Source organism: Dysidea avara, chromosome 4, assembly GCF_963678975.1.
Source record: "Dysidea avara chromosome 4, odDysAvar1.4, whole genome shotgun sequence".
Taxonomy (NCBI): Eukaryota; Metazoa; Porifera; class Demospongiae; order Dictyoceratida; family Dysideidae; genus Dysidea; species Dysidea avara.
This window is the reverse complement of record NC_089275.1, coordinates 27,354,810-27,379,354: the sequence shown is the minus strand read 5'-3', so window position 1 is coordinate 27,379,354 and position 24,545 is coordinate 27,354,810. Positions and strand designations below refer to the sequence as shown.

At 38.1% G+C, this 24,545-nt stretch overlaps 1 protein-coding gene and 1 long non-coding RNA gene across 2 annotated transcripts in view; one reads left to right on the top strand and one right to left on the bottom strand.

Annotated features, from left to right (window-relative positions):
• The window catches only part of LOC136253714 (uncharacterized), a 124,771-nt gene extending 102,558 nt beyond the window's left edge, over nucleotides 1-22,213 (bottom strand). Inside the window, exons 1-4 of the mRNA XM_066046372.1 lie at nucleotides 22,084-22,213; nucleotides 5,285-5,422; nucleotides 3,773-4,114; nucleotides 1,470-1,820 (exon numbers count right to left, since the gene is read on the bottom strand). Of these exons, the coding sequence (XP_065902444.1) occupies nucleotides 1,470-1,820; nucleotides 3,773-4,114; nucleotides 5,285-5,411 (820 nt within the window). The 5' untranslated portion in view covers nucleotides 5,412-5,422; nucleotides 22,084-22,213. The remainder of the gene's footprint in view (nucleotides 1-1,469; nucleotides 1,821-3,772; nucleotides 4,115-5,284; nucleotides 5,423-22,083) is intronic.
• Nucleotides 11,016-13,515, top strand: LOC136253236 (uncharacterized). The gene is made up of 3 exons (XR_010700023.1): nucleotides 11,016-11,395; nucleotides 12,700-12,734; nucleotides 13,285-13,515. It is a non-coding gene; the product is annotated as an uncharacterized lncRNA (long non-coding RNA).
• Nucleotides 22,214-24,545: the final 2,332 nt, after the last annotated feature.

Here is a 24,545-nt window from a genome sequence, read left to right as displayed (position 1 = left end):
AGAAGTTACCTTGTAGATAGTTCAGCTACAAACAAATCACCCTGTAGATAGATCAGCTAGAAGAAGTTACCTTGTAGATTATTCAGCTACAAACATTCACCCTGTAGAGAGAGCAGCAAGAAGAAGTCACCTTGTAGAGTGTTCAGTTACAAAGAAACCACCATGGAGAGTTCTGTAATAAATATATGTATTATATATATATATAATTTGTACATTTACTGATAAATTCAGATATTTAAAGTACATCTGCTTCATCTTTTCTTCTTCCTGTGGTAAAGAAAAAAAAGACAGGTTTAAAAAGTCCCAAAGCCGGCCTATGGTATACAAATACAAAAAGAAATCAAACCTAATCCACAACAGCTAAGCTGTAAAAAAACAGTGCGGCCCTCAAAAAGGCTATGGTGAAAAAAGATGTGAAATCCAAGGTGGCGGCCAAGAAATGGCTGTGATGGTAGGTTAATGGTAAAAATTTTAATAACGGCAATTTAAGTGATTTTTTTGCCAAGACCAAGCGGCACAAAAATTCACCTGAATTGTCGTTATTAAAATTTTTACCATTAACCTACCATCACAGCCATTTCTTGGCCGCCACCTTGGATTTCACATCTTTTTTCACCATAGCCTTTTTGAGGGCCGCACTGTTTTTTTACAGCTTAGCTGTTTTGGATTAGATATTACTTATCTGCCTCATCAGTTGACACAGAAAAACATTATCACTATATTCACAGTAACTACTAATACATAAAATGAATAAATGGTGAAGGGATCTAGTGGCAGTCCAGAAACAAATGCTCAGAAGCCATTTTGCACTACAATGAATTGACACACTGAGCCACAAGAGAAAAGAAATAGGACACAAAGGAGAACAAAGGAAAGTCCATAATGAAATACCATAATTTACACACAAAATTTTCTTGATAAAAGTTTCCGTGTAAAAACATCATTTATATGATTTATTTAAATGACTGCTCTATTAGAGTATTTCAATCTTTTTCAATTTTTCATGTAAGATATTTTTGCATAATTTTGCATATGAAAATTATTTTACAATGATAAAAAGTATATTATGGTACTGCAGTATGCCAAAAGGCACCCATCAGGCTTTAGCAACATCTACAACAATGCCATAGCTGTTATTGATTTGAAGGCATCAGCCAGTTGATCAGTCAGCAGAATATTACATTGACTAAATGTTGTTCTTTCCTTTTTTTTAAATTTTGTAGCAACCTACTGGTAGCGTTTTGGACTACACTGAAGGGAGTTTTGGGCTTGGTGATACATACCTAACCAATACTGCCAAAGGCACCATGAAAGTATTGCGAAGTAGTTTTCTGGTCAATCTTATTTCATGAGGAAGTGTCAGCCTCCATGATCTCTAATATACAGTACTGTTGTACTGTACATATGATACATGTAACACAACAAAAAGGACTCCTTAAACTGTTAGCAAAATATCTAGCTCTTCATACCTGCCTCATCAGTTAACACAGTAACACTATCACTAGGTTCACTTGGTGTTATAGTAACTGCTAACACATAAAATGTGTAATTAGTGAAGGGATCCAGTCCTGATATTAACACAGTTAAATTTGTAGAATTCACTTCCATCACCATCATTTGACCACTACCAATATTCTGTCCCATTCCTGATGTGGTCACATCACTAGTGTTCACTTCCATCATCTCCATGTCATCACTACTACCATACACTACAGTGTAATAACGTAGGACCCCATTAGTGATACTGGGTGGATCCCAGGTGACCTCTACTGTAGTAGAATTGACTACTGAAGCTGAAATATTCTCTGGTGGGCTGGGTGCTGTGACAAACGATATACACACAAGAATATAATTTATCAACATGAATATTAATTCACTTGTCAATTAGTTTTGTAACAATTTTAAATTTTAAAAAAACTGTTATCTACGTGCCTCATCATTTAACATGTTAACCTTATCACTAGGTTCACTTATTACTACAGTAACTGCTAACACATACATGTAGTGTAATTAGTGTAGTGATCCTTTCCTGAAACTAATACTGGAAAGTTATAATTACAGTGAATTAGCACTTTGTGCTGCCAGATGGGCACAAAGGAGAACTAAGGTAAGTCTAGATCTATGATTGTGCATTATACGTACTTCAGTATGCCAAAAAGATCAAACCCATAGCCTTACCCATTATTGGTCTGAAGGAATCAGTCAGTCAATCAGTCAGCAGAAAATTTCACTAAAAATGTATAGCAACCCATTGGAAGCATTTTCAGGCCAAATTGAAGGGAAGTTTGTGACTCAATCTGGGAAAACAATTCTTATTTCCCATGACAACAGGTTTCATTTTTCACAAAGAACATGAATAAACTATTAGTAGAGCAGTTAAGCACCAAATTTTGATGAAATCATTCACTTTGTGATAAAAGCACCAAATTTTCTGTGGAAGTTGAGTAAGGTATACTAAATCATTTGAGATACGGTGCCACATCAAACTCAGTGCCTTAGTGCATGTTTTGAAACTTTTAAACTAGGTTATAAGCTTATTTCTAGCTGGTCAGAAACCATACAAGTGCATTCAATATCTTTGTTTTTGCGTAAATAGCATGAATGTATTTTGAATTTATAGGTCTAATCAGAAAATCTCTACCTGCTTTTAAACACTTTAATGGAGCCAATATTTTAGTGTTAAAAGTACAGGTACGATCCAATAAAAACAATACATTGCACATCTATTGCTTCATATACCATGACTCTCCATGCTGCTTAACATGACAGGCTAATGACCTGGATGCTGGAGGGACACCTCCCTTGATCAGTATTTGGATATGACCATCCCTTACTTGTCCATTCAGATGCAAAGTTTCAGTATATTTACTATTGAAGCAGCTTAGAGCACTTTTATGACTTCCCAATACATTTTCTATTGACTTTACTTTTCAGATTCTTTGAGCATGATATGATTGGTAATTTTAATGGCACCATATCTAATATGAAAAAGGATGAATTAAGCAAATGTTGTACCAAGGTTGATGCTTTTATCAAAATTGAACAATTTTTTCACTTAGTCGCTCTACTATATCAAATTTGACAATCAAACTCAGCTAGACTTGTGTTGTCTGCTTTCGCTATCAGCTTTTCCCAAGCACAGTGGCGACACATGCAAGCAATCTGTGACCCTAATGGAACTCTGTTCAACCAGAGGGTGGCAGTACGGCTCCACGGTGTTGAATAAAAATCTGTGCTATAAATTTCTTTCCAATTTAGCCAGTTTTGAGACCTGAATGAACCATAATTTGGCATAATCCATCCCTGTGCATTCCTCTATAATCTTGAAAACAACCTCTTACCTTCCCCACCCTTCTCCCACCACCCCTATTGGAGCTTGCCTGATATGGTCAACATCGAGTAAAACACTATCTAAAATGGCAAGAAATTTTGCTGTTAGCTGCTTGAACAGTGGATGCTCTGGAAGGTAAGGAAATGGTGTAACAAGTGAAAATTTGGTACACATTGTTCCAACCATTGGCAATCTACAATACGCTAATTACTTAAAACCAGCATTTCTCAATACTGGTGTATAAGACTGGTTTTTCTAGCACATTTGCACTTAACCAATAATGCCAAGCTGGCATGAAGGTATTGTGAGGCTGGTTTCTGGTCAACTTTTAGTGAGTAAGTGCAAACTTCTATAATCCCTAATAAACAGTACTATCTCCAACTGTATGATAATGCAACAAAAAGGACTTAAGCTGTTAGTGAAATACGTAGCTCTTCTTACCTGCTTCATCAGTTAACACAGTAACACTATCACTAGGTTGACTTGGTGCTGTAGTAACTGCTAACACATAAAATGTGTAATTAGTGAAGGGATCCAGTCCTGATATTAACACAGTTAAATTTGTAGAATTCACTTCCATCACCATCATTTGACCACTACCAATATCCTGTCCCATTCCTGATGTGATCACATCACTAGTGTTCACTTCCATCATCTCCATGTTATCACTTCTACCATACACTACAGTGTAATAACCGTTAGTGATACTGGGTGGATCAAAGGTGACTTCTACTGTAGTAGAATTAATGACTGAAGCTGAAACATTCTCAGGTGGATAAGATGCTATTATGTGTGGGACAAAAGATATAACATTAAGACTGTGTCATTTACACATAAGTACAAATGAACATATTACATAATTAATAATTTACTGGAGCACTTGGAGCTGCTGTAGAAAAGAGAGCATTGCAATACAGTAGGGCCTCCATTATTTGAATATATGTGTGCCAGTTCAATCACAAAAGTGTCCAGATAAGTGAATTCGTTCCCTATAAATGATAATATACAGAGTTCCGTTCAACCACTCTAATAATATAACATGCACTTACTCTAATAAAACGTTCACCTAATGATGAAATACTCTAGTAGAACAGTCACTTATACTCTTTGGATAATCGAGGGTTCAGATAATTGAGATGCAATCCTACTGTACATAGATTTTGTACTTCAATCTGTTCATATTTTAATTTCTAAATGCAATCACCACTGCATGGGAAAATTAAAGAAAAAGAAATACAAAGTAGCTACATCAGTGTTAAATGCTAGCAGTGTTACGTAGTTTAATTACAATTGTGAAGTTAAAACAGTACTCAGACAATTGACAAATTACTTCAAATTATAATCAACTTGTTTGTAGGTGTAATTTGGACTTGCTTACACATTTTCTTGTGAACAAACATTAAAAGCTGTTTCATGTTAGAATCTAGTTCATTTCACTTGCACTCACAGTATAATACAGGATGTATCTCCATTATCAGCATATCAATCTCAAGTTCATAAATTTTGACATTTCACAGATGCAACTTTTGTAAACCTTGAGTGTGTTGCTTTTCTTTAAGACTTTAATTATATGCCAGCCTTACACTTTAATTGACGAAAAGTAACACTGGAAAAATATCCCAAAATAGCAGAAACACCAATAAGGGTTGACATAAAACTAATTTTAAGTACTTAAGCCATTTCACAAGGAGCTTAGAATCACTGTCAAGCTCTTACTTAAAAGCATTTTGCAGATCCAATGACTTACATGTATAATAATCTATAAGGGAGACTTGGATCATGTCCTGAATAGTATATAGATAGTTTTTATTATTATTATACTTTATAACTGATTATTATTGTGTGCAATCTCTTCTCATTATTTTTTGTTCAAAGTTCTTCCATCCTTTAGATATGTTGTAAAGTATATTACTTGTGCTGTGATATTTCTTATGAATGCACAATTTAACTAACCTTCACGGGGAAACTTTTTCATGGCATCTGATGAGTAGTCCACAAAATCATCTGCTTTTAAGCATAAACTTTTGTGAAAACTAATTCCAATAAGAATTGTAAGTGGTATCCATAAAGATATCAACATTTTCTTCTCTCCTAAAGAAACGCTTGCAATTATTTTCCAAATCATATTATTTTTAATGGTGTCTTTACCAGCGTTGGAAGTGGGTCAGTGCTGTTGACCCGTTTGACCCACTGACCCGAATAGTAATCCGGATGGGACCCGGATCTGACCCGCATGTGACCCGGTTTAATTAAAATAGAGGCATTCCCCAAAAGCTACATTAAAAGTCCACAAGTTCCACTAGTCAGCCCTACATTTTTTTGCACTATAAAAAATTGTCTGCAAGAAGTGAGTATTAAGTGGGTATGGCTCCACGTACGTATTATTATGTGGGGGTAGCTCCACGTAAGTTTACATGCAGCTACAGAATTTCCAGTAGTAAGTTACCTACATTTCAAGTAGTAATACGGATCTGGTGATGCATGCATGCCCACAGAGCACAGCTGGTACAATTCTGATAAGTGGGCGTGGCTCTACATACCCCGCACAGACAGAAAAGCATATTCCTGAATGGTGGGTGTGGCTCCACGTGAGTTTCTTGAGTGTTTAAAATTGCATTTCCATCAGTACAATCGACCTTGTTAACTTATAGTCACACGTGAGCTCATCCTGGTCAGACCCAGATATTCAGTGAAGTGGATAAGACCCACTTGACCAGGACAAAATGTGACCCAAATGACCCGGATAATCCGGATGACCCGGCCCACTTCCAACGCTGGTCTTTACCCAACAATGGTTACTTTTTGCTTAAAATTTTATTCTAGTTTGTGAGAATGCTTCGATTTGTAATTGATTTATGCATAGATTCAATATTTTGCTCTTTCTGTGAAAACAGTAGGAATCACAAAGGTTTGCAAACAAAAAAAAGTATTCAGTCTCATATCTTTAAGATGAGTTAGCAGTATACTGTAGGTAGGTAAAAATCATGCCTAAAAACACTTGCCTTCAAAGTGATGTGAAGTTCTTCAGATTACTTGTTACACTATATATATATTTAAATTGTATACCTAAACAAACCTCAACAGCTTATAACTGACTGAATGACCGACTACCTGAATAATTGATACCTTCAGTCAAGTATAACTCAACAATGGCTAATGTTAGTGGCTAGTTCTTCCACATCAAGATGTGCCATACAGGAAATACAACCTTGCATTCCAAACTTAATTATGTTCTTGTTTGCATTTGTATCTCATTTCCTTTTACCATTTGGAACAAAGGTGCTTAGTCTTGTGTAGTATACCAGTTTCTTTTTGCATTGGTTGTATATAAATAATTACAAAGAAAACTGTTTTAATTTGTCTGTTAATTTCAAACCATAATATACTTCAAAGTGAGTGGATTAATTTTCCAGAACATTCTTCATAATTATCAGGAATGCACACAATGTACACCACTAAAACCAACATTGGACAGTCACTTTACTTACTAGTAATTTCCATTAAATCTCAGAGCATGGGAGTGTCAAAGTGCCATGCTGGGTGATAACTACCATATGACTAACCAGAGTGGCTCTGCTACTGTGCAATAAGTAAGTTATCACCTAGTGACAGCCACTCATACTGGTTTGTGGTACATATAAAATGGTTAATCCTTTACACAGCAGTGCTATACTATTGCAATGAATTAAACAAATGTCAAGAAACAATTTGTGTCTATTGCCTCCAGCAATCAGTTCCAGTGTGTATGGTGAAGAATCAACTTCGTTCAATAACTTCTGGCTCCATTGTTCTATCTCGAGAGTAATCCTCACCACTCTTTAGCCCTTGCACACCATGTGATGGCACTCCACCAACCCCAAATCATACCTCAGGAAATTGCTGCTTTGTAAAAACGTCTAGCTCAACAGTTTATAGCCTGTATACATATATGTCCATCTAGTAGCTACAAAGTTAATTCAGACAAAATCTTGAGTACAATAACAGGAACTAAAAAGGAACCCAAACAGGAACTTACTTTAATATCTGTAAACTGTCACACACTATTGCACACTGGAATATAAAATAGTGACATCCCGTATAACCAGATAATATCATTGTTATTACACTCATCCTTGTCTATGCTTCAGACTCATGCAACAGCAATGATATAACTATCACAAGTACACAGACATGCACAGTAGGGATATAACACTTCTTATTGTTTTACTGTGATTTAATATCGTGCACTACTCCAGCTTGTTTCAGTACTTTTTATCGATGTGTTGCGGTCCCTACTCTAGTTGAAATTCCAAATTTTTCTGTGTACTTGTCTGTTAACTTTTTTTGTAAATAATTATTATGACTGGTGAACCCATCTAAAATGGCGCCGCATGCCCTAATTTGGCAAATATTGTCTGAAAAGTGAAGTATCCACTATGCTTCATTGTCAGCTATACTCATCCCGTTATACAGCATTTCAAATCAAGAAAAGTACCTCTGCAATCCATGCATACCGGAAGAAATGGTGCCGCGTGCCCCAATTATATCAATAATTATCATCTGAAAAGTGAAGTATCCATTTCAAGTCACCCCGTAGAGAATTCAGCTACAAACAAATTGTTCTGTAGACTTCAGCCATAAATAACTCTTCCTGTATAGAGTTCAGCTATCTATATGTAATTACTTACCCTGTGGAGAGTTCAGCCAGGTACAGCTTTATGTTTCAATCATCCTGTAGATACATAGTTTAGCAATAAACAAACCCTGCAAGGAATTCAGCTACATTAATTCTGTAGAGAGTTCAGAAACATAACAAGTCACCCTGTATGGAGTTCAGCTACATTACAAGTCACTCTATAGAGCGTCCAGCTACAAACAGATCACTCTGCAGAGAGTTCAGCTATGATACAGGTCACAGCATAGAGAGCTCATCTACATTTCAGGCCACTCTGTAACTGTGTTTCATTCCATCCACCCTGTAGAAAATGTAGCCAAGTTCAGCTTCATTACAAGTCACCCTGTAGTGAGTTCAGCTGAGTTCAGATACTTTGTAACCCACCCTGTAAAGAGTTCTTCTATAAACAAGTCTCGCTGTAGGGAATTCAGATACCCAAGTCACTGTGTAGAGGGAGTTCGGTTATATGTAAGTCACTCACTCTAAAGAGTTTAGTTGAGTTCAGCTACTTACAGGTCACCCTGTAGAGAGTAACAAGTAACCCTGTAGAGAGTTCAGCTATGTTTCAAGTCACCCTATAGAGTTCAGTTGCATTACAAGTCATGTTGTAGAGGGCTCAGCTATGTAACAAGTCAACTTGTATAGAGTTAAGCTACATAATAACCTGTAGGGAATTGAGCTATGTGTACATAACAAACCACCCTGTAGGGAGTTCAACAACAAACAAGTCATCCTGTAGAAAGTTTATAATTAGCTATATCACAAGTCACCCTGTAGAGATTTCAATTATAAACAGTCACCCTGTAGATAGTTAAGCTATATACATTAACATTAGGAAGTCACCCTATACAGAGTTTAGCTGGCATCCAGTACAGTATTCAGCTATGTTTAAGTCACTCTGTGTATAGTTTAGCTACTCCTATAGAGTGATTAGCTTTGTAACAAGTCACCATGTACTGCCTGTAGAAAGTTCAGCTACAAACAATTAATTCTTTGGTGAGTTCAACTAACTTGCAAGTCACTCTGTAGAAGAGAGTTCAGCTATGTATTAATATTACTATAGAAAGTTCAGCTAAAAATATGTTACCTTGTAGAGAGTTCAGCTATGTTACAAGTCACACTGTAGAGAGTTCAAGTAATCCCATAGAGAGTTCAGCAACAAACAATTCAACCTGTAGAGAGTTGAACGACTATACAAGTTACCCTATAGAGCATTCAGTTATGTAACAAGCAACTCTATTAGCTACGTGATTGGATTATTAAATAACAAAAAAATTATTAGTTCAAATAGATCTAGACACTTGATCACATACAAAAAAGTCTTTCTCTTTCTCTTGTAGTAAAGATCTAATCCAAAACAGCCCAGTTGTGAAAAAGGATGCAACCTTCCAAACATAGGCTAATATGAAAAAGAAAGATGGCAGCCAAGAAATGGCTGTAACAATATTATACTGTCACTTACTTTGTAATATAATATTATTGCAGCCATTGCTTGGCCACCACCTTTGATATGACATATTTTTCATGCTAGTTTATTGTTGGAAGAATGTACCCTTTTTCACAGCTGGGCTGTTTTAGATTAGATATCATTTCTTTTTGTAACTGCATAGCTATGTTGGCTTTTATCTATCTTTTCCTCCTACAGGTAAACAGAATAACTAGATTTTAAATGACATTTAGAAAAAAACCACCATGTAGAGAGTTCAGCTGCAAACAAATCATCCAGTAGAAAGGTCATCTAGAAGAAGTCATCTTGTAGAGAGTTCAGCTACTAACTAGTGACCCTGTAGAGAGATCAGCTAGAAGGACTCACCTTGTAGAGTGTTCAGTTAGTGTTCAGTTACAAAGAAACCACCATGTAGAGTTCTGTAATATATATATATATATATATATATATATATATATATATATATATATATATGTATTATGTATCCCATCCAAAAACAGCTTATAGCTGTAAAAAAAGTGCGCGTACAAATAAAGCAGAGTTAACTGCGACAAAAAGTAATGATATCATAATGCGGCCATGTGCGAGGTGTGCAAGTTGTAAAATTAATATTAGCTAATCAGATAATACAATGTTATTGTTAAAGTATTAATGAGAACTATGTGATGCTGCTAGTTTTTAAGTGTGTGAGCATCTTCATAAATGCCACATAAATTTAATTCTCAATAAAGCAATGTGTATAGATTCTCTGATAGTAATAAATAGTTTGAGTTTGGCCACCTTTCCTTTGTTCGTAGCATTGCTGTATACAGGAAAGGCGGCCAAACTCAAACTATTTATTACTATCAGAGAATCTATACACATTGCTTTATTGAGAATTAAATTTATGTGGCATTTATGAAGATGCTCACACACTTAAAAACTAGCAGCATCACATAGTTCTCATTAACACTTTAACAATAACATTGTATTATCTGATTAGCTAATATTAATTTTACAACTTGCACACCTCGCACATGGCCGCATTATGATATCATTACTTTTTGTCGCAGTTAACTCTGCTTTACTTGGACGCGCACTTTTTTTTACAGCTATAAGCTGTTTTTGGATGGGATTTCAATACTTTTTGTTAGAATAAGCAATGCACTGTTGATAACAATAGGTGAGTTTCCATGGTTTTGACAGAAACCCCAGATTACAGTGACAGAATATTAAAATATAACTGTAATTTTAGTGGCCAGGGCCGCCCACATTGGGGGTAACTGGGGTATTTTGCCCCCTACCACAGCCTGAAAGGGGCCACTTTAATACCTGTTTAAAGAAAGATCGATATACTCTAATAGAGCAGTCAGGATCTAGACCCTTCATTGCCCCTGGGCCCCTCTTTAACTCTTTTCCCTGGGCCCTCTAATTTCTCTGGACGGCCCTGTTAGTGGTATGCAACTGCAGTCAACTAACACCCATTTTAACTAGTAAACCCTTAACAACACTTTGCCTATCATCTTGTACTGCATTGAAATGATCAAGATACTCTATTAGAGCAGTCACAAAACAGCTGTAACACTGCAATCAATATTTAGCATAGTTACAACTTCTGCTTAGCATCGGATTGTATAGTTTAAATTACTAGCTACTTACAGACTTTACAATATAAAAATATGGCACTTGTAGAAATGTGACTGTTCTATTAGAGTATCTCGATCTACTTCAAGCATTGACTAATTCAAGTGAAGAAGCTACGCCCCTGCCAAGAGATCTTGTGAAATGAAATGAGAATAGTAAAGAAAAGGCAAGTATGTACAGAGACAATAGAAGGGCGCGTAATTATGTCCTGTTGTAAATAAACGCCTTTAAAATTTATATTACTACTAAATAAACGCACCAGAATAGGCTTGTGTGGCTGTTGTCTCCAAGGTTGTCTCATTACTTGTCTTTTCGTGTTGAAGGGATTTAGTCGCAATTGGTGAGTTTAACTATACATGTATTTGTGTTGTAAAACTTAATCGTAAAAAGGCGATTAGCACATATCATGATAAACATGTATTTGTCACAGTAGAGTCTCTCACGAAGTCACGATTATTAGGAGACATTGGACCAGGGTAAAAAATTTACTGCTATACTTAGAGGTTGTAGCGTTTGTATATCTTAGTATCTTAATAAATAATCCCCCATGATCACTAATCACTAATAGTACAGTGAAAACTGGTCATTATTCAGGCCGTAGGGACAAAATTTTCTAACCTTGCCTTTTAAAGAGGTGGCTGCATTATGCGGCCTTAAAAAAAGGTAAGAAACATGCTGTTCTAACTGGCTATAGAGATGGATTTAGTGTATGACAGCGTATGAGACAGTGAGTGCTGACAGCAAGGGGGCAGCCAATCTGTTAGAGCACCAAAAGCACTGCTTCAGACATAGACAGTTGACCGTCAGCCCCAAGTGTAAAAAGTTTCACTATTGGTCCTTATAAGCTCCTGATGAAGAAAGTGATGAAGTCATTATCCATAGGATATATTTTTCAGAGTATCCATTTCAGTTCTACAATATAGTAGCCAAGCATAAGATGAACATAACACAGCATTCCAGTAGTTTAGTGGTGACCACAACACTACCTGAGTTAAACTGTGGTGAGATTTGAGACTACCAGAAGCCCTGTAATGTCTTCAACACATGAAATACCAAATATCCAATGCCTGGCTTTCATCCACAGTGGACCTGTCTTGGTGGCCACTTGTACAGAAGGGAAACAGCTGCCACACAGTCTTGCGAGCGAAACAGCTAGTTGCCACACCCTTTAATTATCAATTTGTAAAATCTTTAGCAAAATTGTGTGTGCGAGCAAGTGCGATGTGGCAGTGCCGTGTATATGGTTGCTGCCTAGCAGTGACACATCACGAGTATTGAAGTCGCAATGCGTTACTGTATCATCCATCTAAATACAATCTCTGAATGTGTCATTTTGTGTAGAGAGCAATCTTCCACAAGACGTGACCTGCAGGTTTCAGTGTATATTGTTAACTATTAATATTGTTCACAATATTGTGAACTATATGTACAGTGAAACCTCACTTAGTGGCCACCTCTTTAATAAGACCACCTCATTATATTGGCCACCTCTAGTAGGTCCCAAATATAGCTAAGCATTATTTATGACCTCATTAATAAGGCCACCTTGTTATTCAGGCCAAATTTTTTGGTCCCACAGCCTGCCATATTAATGAGGTTTCATTGTACTTATGTGAATTTTTATTTTTCGTAACTTTTTTTCAGGTTTACTGATGGGCACTATGAAGCATTGTTGAATGGTACGTGTATAATGTGGTGACTTGAAATGCTAAAACACTACGTAGCATGTCTTGTATGTACATGTAATGTGTTGTAATGTGTCCACACATCCACACATCTTAGAAATAAATATAATTGTATTCTCTATAAATAGTCAGTTCCATTGTGCCACTGGGTCATAAGTTGGTTGAGTATGATCATCCAGGGCACTTGAGTCACATTTTGTCCTGGCCAAGTGGATCTCATCCACTGACAGAATATACAGGATCAGATCACGTGTATAAATTACGGTGGAACTTGTTTATTGCCACCTTCACTCATTCAGCAGGTAACAGTGTATAAATTCTCAATTGGAATTGGCTTTTCAAGAGTGGTTGTCTTTCTATACTAGTGGCCATTAAGATAGGTTGTACTGATAGAGTGTACATACTAGAGATGCAACAATATCCTCCACTTAGTGTCGTTTGATAGTGATGCAATGGAGACTATGTATTATTGCATTTAAATACTATACTATTATATTGCAACTCTAGCACGTATTTATAACAGGAATGTTTGTTAACTGTTTAGACATACTGGAGCCACACCCACTCATCTGGATTCTACAAATGGAGTCATACCAACTTGTTGTCATCATACTTACTCGTTACTCCCATTGTGTTTGGATGAATATACATGCTGTCATGTGAGACTTCCTACCATGGCGGGCCACTGGAAAACATTTGCATAGCAGTTATATTACAGTCATTATTGTACAATTCTTACATTATTGTTGTGAAAAGTGTTTGGTATTCATGTGTCTCCTCTGTATGTTGTCCCATTTTCTGCGGATCATGCTATGATTTGCAGACATGGAGGCCTCACATTTGTTCGCCACAATGCTTTGCGAAACATCACTGCAGAGTGGCTTTCCAAGACATGTCATGGTGTGGCCCTTGAGCCACCTTTACAGCCACTTACTGGGGAGATCATTGTACCTAAGACTGCCAACCGTCAGGATGAGGCTAGGGCAGACATACATGCTAGGGGATTCTGGGGGTAGCGGCAAAGTGCCTTTTTTGACGTAAGGGTGTTTCATCCTAATGCACCGAGCTACTGCAACACCAGTGTCCCCTCTTTGTATTGACGTCACAAGGCACAGAAGAAACGTGAGTATGGTGACCGTGTCAGAGAGGTTGAGCAGGCCTCCTTCACTCCCCTTGTGTTTGCGACCACTGGAGGTATGGGAAGGGAGGCAATAGTTTTCTACCGTCGTTTGGCTGACCATCTATCTCGCCGCGGCTCTACTAGTTACAGTCAGACTCTGGCTTATATCCGATGCACATTGTCTTTTTCTCTACTTCGGTCAGCTACAATGTGCATACGTGGAAGTAGGTCCATCTCGCATCGCTCCTCTGATGCCTCTCCTGAGATGGGCCGCATTGATGAGCACAGGGACTTTTAAACTTTTAGCAATCTGGTCCTTTTTATTCAGTTGTCCAGCACGTGCTTTCTTTGTGCTGGGGGTGGTAGGCAAGGGCAGTCCATCCAGCCCGGGGAAGAAAAAAATATATATATATATGCATGGTGACAATTGTATTAGGCAATTTTGCACACTTCCTTTTAAGCTAGCTACATGTGCTAATTACTCACAGCTTGTGTCAACAACTGGTAACCGCAGTTGTACTCTTGTGTCATTCTTTAAGCCGCGCCCTTAGACAGTGGCGTAGCCAAACCCGGGCAAGCCAGGGCATTGCCCGGGCATCAGACTTCTTTGCCCCACCATCAGCTCCTAGAGTAATTATAAAGACGTGGGCTGGATAGCTCGAGATTTTGCTAAAGTTACTTAACTAATCACTGTACAAGAATAAGTATAGCACAACTTATACAACACTCACCGTGCCATTTTCGTCGATGGTTTCCTTCTTTTTGGCTAAACAGAGATGGGGTTATCCAAGGGATTTTCCCTACGAGTAACTTGATTGTGCACAAATAGAGGAGGCAATAAATAGAAGTAAGATGACGTGATTACAAAAAACCACGCAGCATTGTGGCAAGGAGTGAAAGACAAAGAATTGGTTTCACTATAGTGGTCTGGACGGTTTACGTTTGGATTAAGTGATCACGGTAGCTATTTTTTTTTTTTTTTTTTTTTTTTTTTTTTTACCCGGGCTTGATGGACTGCCCTTGCCTACCACCCCCAGCACATAAATGGCCTGTGCTGGACAAACCGGGACTTTCTTAGTCCACGGCAAACTGAGACTCTGCCCGAATCAGCTCCACAATTGGGGGAGTCTTAACATAGTGACCGATGGATGAGCGGGCTCCGCGGATGCATTGTATGGAGGACCGCAAGAGAGAAAAAGATAGACAGCACCTTAACCACCCCATGACAACAGAGTAATCATCGCCCCACTTGTTTGAAAGTTGATGAGCCAAGCGTTGATAAAAAACAGAAGCCTCATGAGCCAGACCACCAGAGGCAGACATTACCAGGGGGGTAAAAGAGGCATGCTCCTCCTCACGAATTCTCTGAGCATACGCACGTTTCTTAATGTTCTCGTGCCTCCGATAACAGGAGGCCAGTGATGAGGACGCATTAGAAGCAGCCAGAGGGTTGAACACCCGCACATCCACAAAACATTGGTGTGGTCAAAACTCGGGAGGCAAAGCAGTCTAGAGGTATTTGTGAAATTAGCACCCATCTATCCGTGTGGACACTGCTCAGTTCAAACGGTATGGAGTACTTGTTCAGTCAGTAATTCTTTTCTTTTTGTTTCCACTTTTCTAGGCTAACTATAGTGGCAGAGCATAGTCATCACGTGATAGAGCGCCTCGTGCTTTAATTCAAGAATCTTTGTAGTCTGGTATTAAGACACATGCAGCTAGATGTATGTAATATGTTAGAAGGCCAATAGCTAGCTAGGCGTTCGCTTCTATTAGGTTGATATTCGTCATCTTGCATACAGTAGTGTAGGATGATACATAATGCATTTTAAAAATGTTATATTGATGTCCATATGAAGATGGGCATGTGTACGTGTGTAGCATGGGAAATGGCTTGCCCACCCATTGCCCAGGCATGGCGAAAAGTCTGGCTACGCCACTGCCCTTAGAGGACAAATTATGTGGGGGCGACTAATTTCAAAACGAAGGATGGTATGCAGCACCATATATTATATCTATGGACTATAATCTATGGCAGCACACTTCTTGGTGGCTATATGTACTGATTAACTACATAGAGCGCCAGTTCATCAATACCCAGTGACCGCAGTTGTGCTCTGTGTCATTCTTTAAATTCCGAGTAAAATTCTTAGAGAGCAAATGACGTGGGGGCGACTAAATTCAAATTTCAAACTAGCCATTCTTGAAAACAAATGTTTCAATCTGAACGAAACTTTCAGAACAGTTTAAAGACACATTGCCCTACATGCCAAGCGAGTATTGCAGAAAACAACAATCTGGGATTTGTATTTGGCCTCTAGGTCGACTGTAGTCTCGCGGCGCCCGACCCTAAAAAGAGGGTCTGGTGAAACTCTGTACAAAAAGTTTGAGCTCTGGAATGTTTATTGGATGACGTTTTACGTGTTACGTAAGTGCACTGTTTACGTCACAACATCCATTCAACCAGATCCGCTTACAGCATCACCAAACTAATAGCGCTACTTTATTTATTCAACATTAAAACGAACCCAACAGAATTGTATGGCTGTTTTCTCAATGAGTTTAAGCGGCAGAGTCACCGGATGTAATTAACAGTAAGCCGCGAATCTTTTGAAATGTACGCATTACATAATCAATTTGAAATGGAGCGATCTGATTGGAGCTTCCAACATTCCGGCAGCGCCAAACTTTTTGTACACAGTTTCACCAGACCCTCTTTTTAGGGTCGGGCGCCGCGAGACTAGGTCGACTGAGGACGACTGAAACTTCATTTGGTGCTGAAATCACGACTGTAGGGTAATCATGTATGGTGAAATCGATGATGTGAATCTTGAGGTGATTGAGTGAATACTGAAGCGATAACAGGGCGATCAATGTTCGGAATGCACAAAGGAACGCAAGGCTGCGGTTGCGTCTAACCGCATGCGATAAAAATAAAAATGAAACTTCCCCTTTGATGTTGGCAACCTCGATCACGAAACAATCGGCATGGATTTGCTTCACTGCTTGTGTGGTAGTTACTAGTGACACGATGAGTTCAACTCCAGAGTTTCAGAGGGATAGTATAAGTGACGGGTGGATTACAGGAAGGCCGAATTTGACAACGTTCGTTCTTGTAAAATCCTCACGTAGTGGTCGCGTCATTTATTGTCTGCGGCGCGCGTTTCTGCTTTACTGGCCGTGCGACTCACTACCGTGAGTCTTGATATAATTTTTACATTTATTGATAAAATCCGAAATATTTAAAGTATTCAACTGCTTCATCTTTTCTTCTTCCTGCGGAAAAGAAAAAAAAAGATAGGTTAAAAAAGCCCCAAGCTGGCCATAGGCTGGCTCTGGTGTATATAAATACAAAAAGAAGTGAAATCTAATCCAAAACAGCCAAGCTGTAAAAAAAGAGTGCGGCCCTCAAAATGGCTATGGTGAAAAAAGATGTGAAATCCAAGGTGGCAGCCAAGAAATGGCTGTGATGGTACTGTAGGTTAATGGTAAAAATTTTAATAACAACGATTCAGGTGAATTTTGTGCCAAGACCAAGCGGCACCAAATTCACCTGAGCTGTCGTTATTAAATTTTTTACCATTAACCTACAGTACCATCACAACCATTTCTTGGCCGCCACCTTGGATTTCACATCTTTTTTCACCATAGCCTTTTTGAGGGCCGCACTCTTTTTTTACAGCTTGGCTGTTTTGGATTAGATAATTATATCCTCGGACACATGTACCACAAATAGGGCTATGAAACCACATAAGCTGAAATAAAGTTATTTAGAAGTGCAGACATCAGGGAACGAAGTTTGCTAGTAATAAATTTGATAAAAGTAAATATTTGTTTGTTAAATAAGATTACACAACCATGTGCTAGAAATATATGTGAGGTTGGATATCACTACTGAAGTATCTATCGTGTGCCACGGACTATTAGCTCTGCCATTATTGCAAAACCTAGCTATGCTACATTGATTTAGGCCATTTTGACATGCCAAAATTCTTTGATATGAATTGTGTGCTCTCATACACTGACATAGCTATCACATCAGAAAGCTACTAAACGGACATGAGATATAGGCGGTACACAACAAGTTTTCAATAGAAATCAATGTATTGGACATGCCTGTTTCAGCTGGCATTTTTTCCAGTATAATCATAGAAAATGTTTGCAAACTTCTTCATATGATGGCCTGTAAAGAAATATGTATTTGGTCTGAGGAGCATAACTTAAATGGTCTGGCCCGAGGTCTGGCCAGACCAATTATGTCTAGCATAAATGGTACTGCCAGACCAATTGTGACAAAAAAACAATCCTACCTAAACACAGGTTAAAATCTCATGAGGTAGCTAATTGTAGCTCGCTACTCCATGTCTACAAATCACTCTGTATTGCTAAGTATGGCCACTATGTGTATCTATACGTACCCTTTCAAGTTTAAAATGTGATATTTCATGCAATAAAAATCTCTCACGGTCTGCTGTTATTCTACAGGAAATCAGCCATTCTGCAAAACATTTGCTAGTAGCTAGTTGTATCAACTCTGCTTTCACTTCATGCATGGTATCGGCTGAACTAGCTATAATGACCAGTGTAATTAACTGTAGTGAGAGAGTGCAAAATAGTGCATTATAGACCATGCCTCGGACCACACTGACAGAGATTCATTGGACCAACTGTTCAGAGAGTTGGGAATAATGATAATGACAATTCACTACTAGAGGGTGCTGGTCACTGTAAACCATTAATATTAATAATCATAATAATAATGTGTATCAATGTGTTACCAATAATCAGTACAGGGATAGTATTACTATCAATCGAAAGCATGTTAAAAGTAAGAAAGTTAAAAAAATTTACATTTCTGATGGTGAGATGATATCTAAAAAAAAAAACAGAAAGGAAATAATGAGGTGCGATATATCAGAGATCGAAAGGAGCAACTTAGAATTGTTCAAGCGTGCCACATAGGAGAAAGATCAAGACATCTTGGTTACAGGAAGACTTTAGTAAAATTTTTATGGTAAGATGTGGCTAGAGGTGCAAAAGAAATAGTTTAGTAATGTGATATTTGTCAACATGTCAACAGAAAGCTAGAAACCATAGCTCCAACATTCTGACTTTAACAGATTGTAACTCGACTACTCAGTAAGCTATTGATCTAACATGTAATTCTTCCTTAACATCATAAAATACCTGATCAAAAGTTGAAAATAATGGCATACTCCTACGTACATTGAGTTATGGTACTTCAAAGTCATAAAATTTGATGCATGCGGAATCCTTGTTTTGTCATATTTGCTTACATTTAAATGCTGTATTAGGGTGACTACTCTATTAGGTATACTGATCTTGATGTTTTTATAGTAGAATCCAGTTGATTCATTGCAGTTAGCTATTTGGTGTAATACATACAACCAGCACAATTATTGATAATTCCCAAAGACAACTGGAGATATGTTTAGAGGGGGTAAGCTCTTCCATAATCTTTTTGGCAGGGGATACAGCCCCCCAAGCCCCCGTCTCCACCACCCCTGGCTGCAAGTGCAAGCATGACAAAATTGGAACCATTGGGTCACTTATGTACTGTACACACACATTGCTGTACTTATGTCGTTTAATTGTTTCAAGTTATGAGGTTATATTGTAAAAAAAAGACACAATATAACCATAATTATAACTACGTAAGTGAATGTGGACCATGTGTGTTCAGCCTGGACCATTTTTGCACCAGCATAACATGTTCCTTTGGACCAGTTATGCAAGCACAAGTAGTCTGGCCAGACCAATTATGTCAGCATATAAGGTCCAGCCAGACCTTACATGCCCAGACTACTAGTGCATTGACAGGTGTAATCATGTTAATACCAGAGTTTGTCCCATGATACCAACCTTATAAGGCTTTAATACCACATAGTGAAGCAAAATTTTGCAAAAGAGACTAATCTGAATTTCGAACTTGACTACTCTGTACTCCTAATTGTCTAGACATCACCTTGCCTATACATATATAAATTAAGACTACTTGATCACTAAAACAATTGCAATTGTTTCACTTAGTAGTAATCAATACATAACAATAAAGCAATATCATGAGTGGCACACCTTTAAGAATTATATATGAAAAATGTTGATCAGTTTTAAGTATTTAGTGCATTGTAGCTCGCCAAAGATTGAAGCCATGTGTACTAAATTTTCACACGTTTTTCATAAATTCCTTACCTTCCGGAGCATCCACTGTACCAGTAGCCAACAACTAAGTTTCCCACATGATAGTTTTAAACTGAGGCTGACTCTACCAGGCCAGCTCCAAAAGGGGTGGGTGGTGAGGGCAAGAGGTTGTTTTTAAAAATTAAAGATGAAGGCGTAGCGATGAATTGTGCTAAGTTATGGACCATCCAGGTCTCAAAACTGCCTACAATGAAAGGAAACGTACAGCACAGGTCTTTATTTAATACCATGGAGCTGTACAGCCACATACAACCTTCCCAAGGCTGACCAGAGCTTCATTAAGGCCTCAGACCGCATGTATGGATAGCCACTGTGATTCAGAAGAGCAGCCAACAAAAGCAGACCACTCAAGCCTACCTGATTTTGATAGTGCAATTTGCTACATGTGTCTTTTTGTTCTTAATGAACAAAATCTGCTGTCATGGGAAATAAGACCAGTTTTCCCACAGATCCAGTCACATATGTGTGCTCATGAAACACTATACTACACAACTATACACAGCTCACAAGGCTTCCAGCAGGAAGCCTCAGTTTTGAATTGTGTGTTGTTCCAATTGCAATACTATCTACAAGCAATGAAACCTATAGGCAATACCCACCTGTGGTTCTATAAAGCAACCACCTAAGATTAAGTGTGTTGTATTTTTCATGTGTATGGCTAGAGGGTTTAATATTTATATATATTTGCATTACATTATACCCTATTCATCCACTGCATTGTAACTGTTCATGTATGAAACATCATCATCAACCTGATTGAACCTCTGAACCTAGTAAATAATTGTTTTCTTCACAGTATAATTACAACTATTAGTAGATATAAGCTCAAGTAAACATACTGTTAAAAAACATTCACAATACAGTATGCTAAATAAAGATATAAATAAAGCATATTTAACACACTTTCGCCATGACTACAGAGAGTGTGTGCTTCCTTTTAATTATTGGTCAATATACTGTATGTGTCATTGTTAGTATCTATCAGCTCCCTGTTAACTTCTCCCAGTTCTCTAACACACTATACTACCCAATTCTCTAACCACTCAAGGTTTGCTTACGCTCATAAACTGACTCAGTTTGCTTCCCCTCACACTAATGTATGACGTGAGAATTGCAATATCCTACGCTATAGGGTATGCATGCTGTTAAAATAGCCATAGTTATTGTCAATGTAAGTGTTAAAGGAGTAACCACCTGTAATGATAAACACTACATTCCATCATGTAACTAACAATGATGAATGTTTTAAACATGAAGCCATACAAAGTAGTAAAATACAAAGGTAGCTATGTCAGTAGCAAGCTCTCTTTGTAACTAAGTGACTACTTAAAATGTTATACTAGCTACTTTATTAGGGGGAGACTTTGTTAAGTGAGAATTAGAATTCTGTGGCTGGAGAGAACAGTATGATCAGAAATACCTATAGGTGATATATATAATACATGTAGCTTAGGTATGTATAGCTATTATAAACAATAGCTATATGCTATCATCATGTAACATCTTGACAACATATCATGACATTCTTATTTTCACCGTTAACCATTCCTGTGGAATGCCATGCCAATTCTAGTCATGTCAGTTTGTTTGTTGAAATCTAAACTGAAATTGTATAGTGTGGGATTAGCTACTTTCTGAAACTTTGATGAGTATAATAACTGCAGTCTACGCCAGGGTTACTGTCCATGCATGTTCTAAATGTCACCTAGCAAAACCTCCAACTACCAATTTGAAACACTTATAGTTTTAACTACGTTTGTAATTAGTTAAGTAGTTAAGCCTAAATTACTAAATCAGCAAATAAATAAAATAAATATACTATAGCAATACAATGTACCATACTAGCTGTACTGGTCACGCCGATATGCTGTGACTGATCAGAAGGCGCTATGCGGACACTATCGAAGGTATTAGCTGGCTACGTAATCTATTGATTCGATGTGATATATCATACACTGGCAACTTGCAATTTCATTGTTAGCTAATGCTCCCTGAACATACCTTACTCAAATGTCAACTAGCGTGAGTAGCGTTTTGGTCGTATCCGACAAATCTTTCCGCGACACCGGCACCTTGCAATCGTATTGTCACTGCTCCCAAACATACACCATCAACTGTCAACGTTGTAGAGTCTTACAAATAGTAGGCATTCCAGTATCCGAGATTTTTTAATAAAAAAAATTCTCCGTATATTCCCCAATAGAACCCTGGCACAAAATAACAACTCGTGTTTAACTTGGGATTGCTCCGTCATCCGAGCTCCTATGAGGATAAAAATCGCTGTGGGGTTTGTCCACACACTGATCATCATGAAAATCTTAGTTTTATCGTGCGCGTTACATATACGTAAGTTTTGTGTTGTTTTGTAATCTTTTCAAGCCATGCAATGTATGTAGAATACTTAAAAATTTTTAACAACGTACTGTTGGGTGGAAGGTAGTCAATGGTGCTTACTGTAAAGTGCGTAGTTACTTCGCTAGGGTTAGTGTTTTCCGCTCCAGAGCAATTTTTCTGATGGCTGTGTCATCAGCTCAAAAGTAAACCACTTCAAAGTCGGCATAACAATGCCATAATTGAAATCACAACTCCACCTTAGGTATTGTTGTATCATTGTGGCACCTCCACTGTAGTTGTTTGCCTTATAAGTTGTTAACTTGATGTTTTTACTTATACTTGAGATAGCCACTTACCTATGGGTATACACCATTGCATTGAGAAGTGTGCAGTGGGTGAAACATATTTGCTCACCACAAAGCATACAAAGATCACTGAGATCCAATACGATCTGAAGTTACTCTTATTACATGTACAAACTTGCAGCTAAAAGCAACTGCAGTTTCAAGATAATCTAGATTGCTCAATGGCTTCCTGATTCAATTGTGCCATTTTCCCCTTTGAAATGTATGGGGAGCCCTGGAGAAAAAATGTACCTTTTTTCAGTTGTTAAGCACTGTGCATGCCAAAGTAGCTAATTCCAACCCAACAAACTATATATTTCTGAGATCGGCAATCAATACTCTATTTATTGAGCATATAAAAAGCCCATTTTCCAATATTTAAAAATTGGGCTGGAATGCCTACAAATAGCTTTCCGCATTGGTGTATTACTATTAGTCCTCAATGGCGGATCCAGGATGGGGCATTTGGGGCAAATGCCCCCCCCTCCCCCCCCACTCCTTCTCCTCACCTTGTGGAGGAGCCAGCCATGCTTCTGATTAAAATAGCTACTAAACTTTGTCAGGCCAAGATCAGTTTATCAACTCATGAAAATATGCACATTTTACTAGCATTTATTACAAATTCACCTGAAACCAAAGCAAACCAAAGTCAAACTAGCTGTAAATTAGTCATCCAGCACCTTCGTGCGTACTAAGCGCCTCTAAAAATAATTATCGTGTTGTTGTTTGAGACATTCGGAGCTTTTTAAGCAGCTTTTAAAGACTTCACAACCATCTGAAAAAGCCAAAATAGCAAAAATCAGCAGTGAGACACTACTAAGAGGTGATTATTTACTGCTTCAAAAATGCAGCACTGAACTAGAGAATATGGCTCTCCCCAACCACCTACAACTTACCCTGTTTGTGCCCCTCCCCATGCCAGCTCCTGGATCCGCCCCTGGTCCTTGAGTAGCAATATAGCTACCTAAGCCTCAGGTGATGTTATCCGAGCGTTAGACCCCGCTATATTATAGTGACCACACGGCCCTTAATACTCCACTATTGATCCCGGCACTCAATTCTCGTAATTTATTCAGGTAGTTATCTGAGAAAAAGTCATGTGTTATATCAGGCAATACCTGAATAGTATCACCGTGTATAGTCGCATGTTTGGGTAGCGCTGCTAGACTATCATTGCCATATTGAAGGATGCGGGTATGGAGTAGCGCCTTGACTGTCTCTCCGGATGCATTGGAGTTTAGTAAGATTGGAGGTTTTATTGTGAGTTTAGTGTGATTCAAAGTGCTTGTGTATTGTAAATGGCCTAAGACAGTGTGTCATCTTACTCTACGCTGTATCCTCGGCTGTCCCGGCATACCCTAAAATATGCCTGATCATAGATAGGTGTCACACGCACGAGACGAGGTCTCATGATGTTCCCTTGGATGTTCCTGTCCTACCGTACTTGCATGAACTAGCAAAAATGTTGTGAAAACCACAGATGCAACGAGTGACTTGTACAGTCACCACTTAAAATCTGACCATGGGAAAGGCACTAGACTTTAACTGCAGTCACAGCTCCGCCGGCAGTTCATGTCTGTGCAACACCATGCAAGCAGTCATGATTTCATTAAAACATTTGCTATGGAAATGCCACATTATTATTGACGTAAATGTTCAAGCCTGTAGAAAATGTCGTGGTTCTGTCCCATCATGATACTGTTAGTAAACTATTGACTCTTGAATTGTTACTTATTTTTAATTCAACTGCTGAGTTGGGTTCGCTAGCATCTGTGAAGGCTGTTC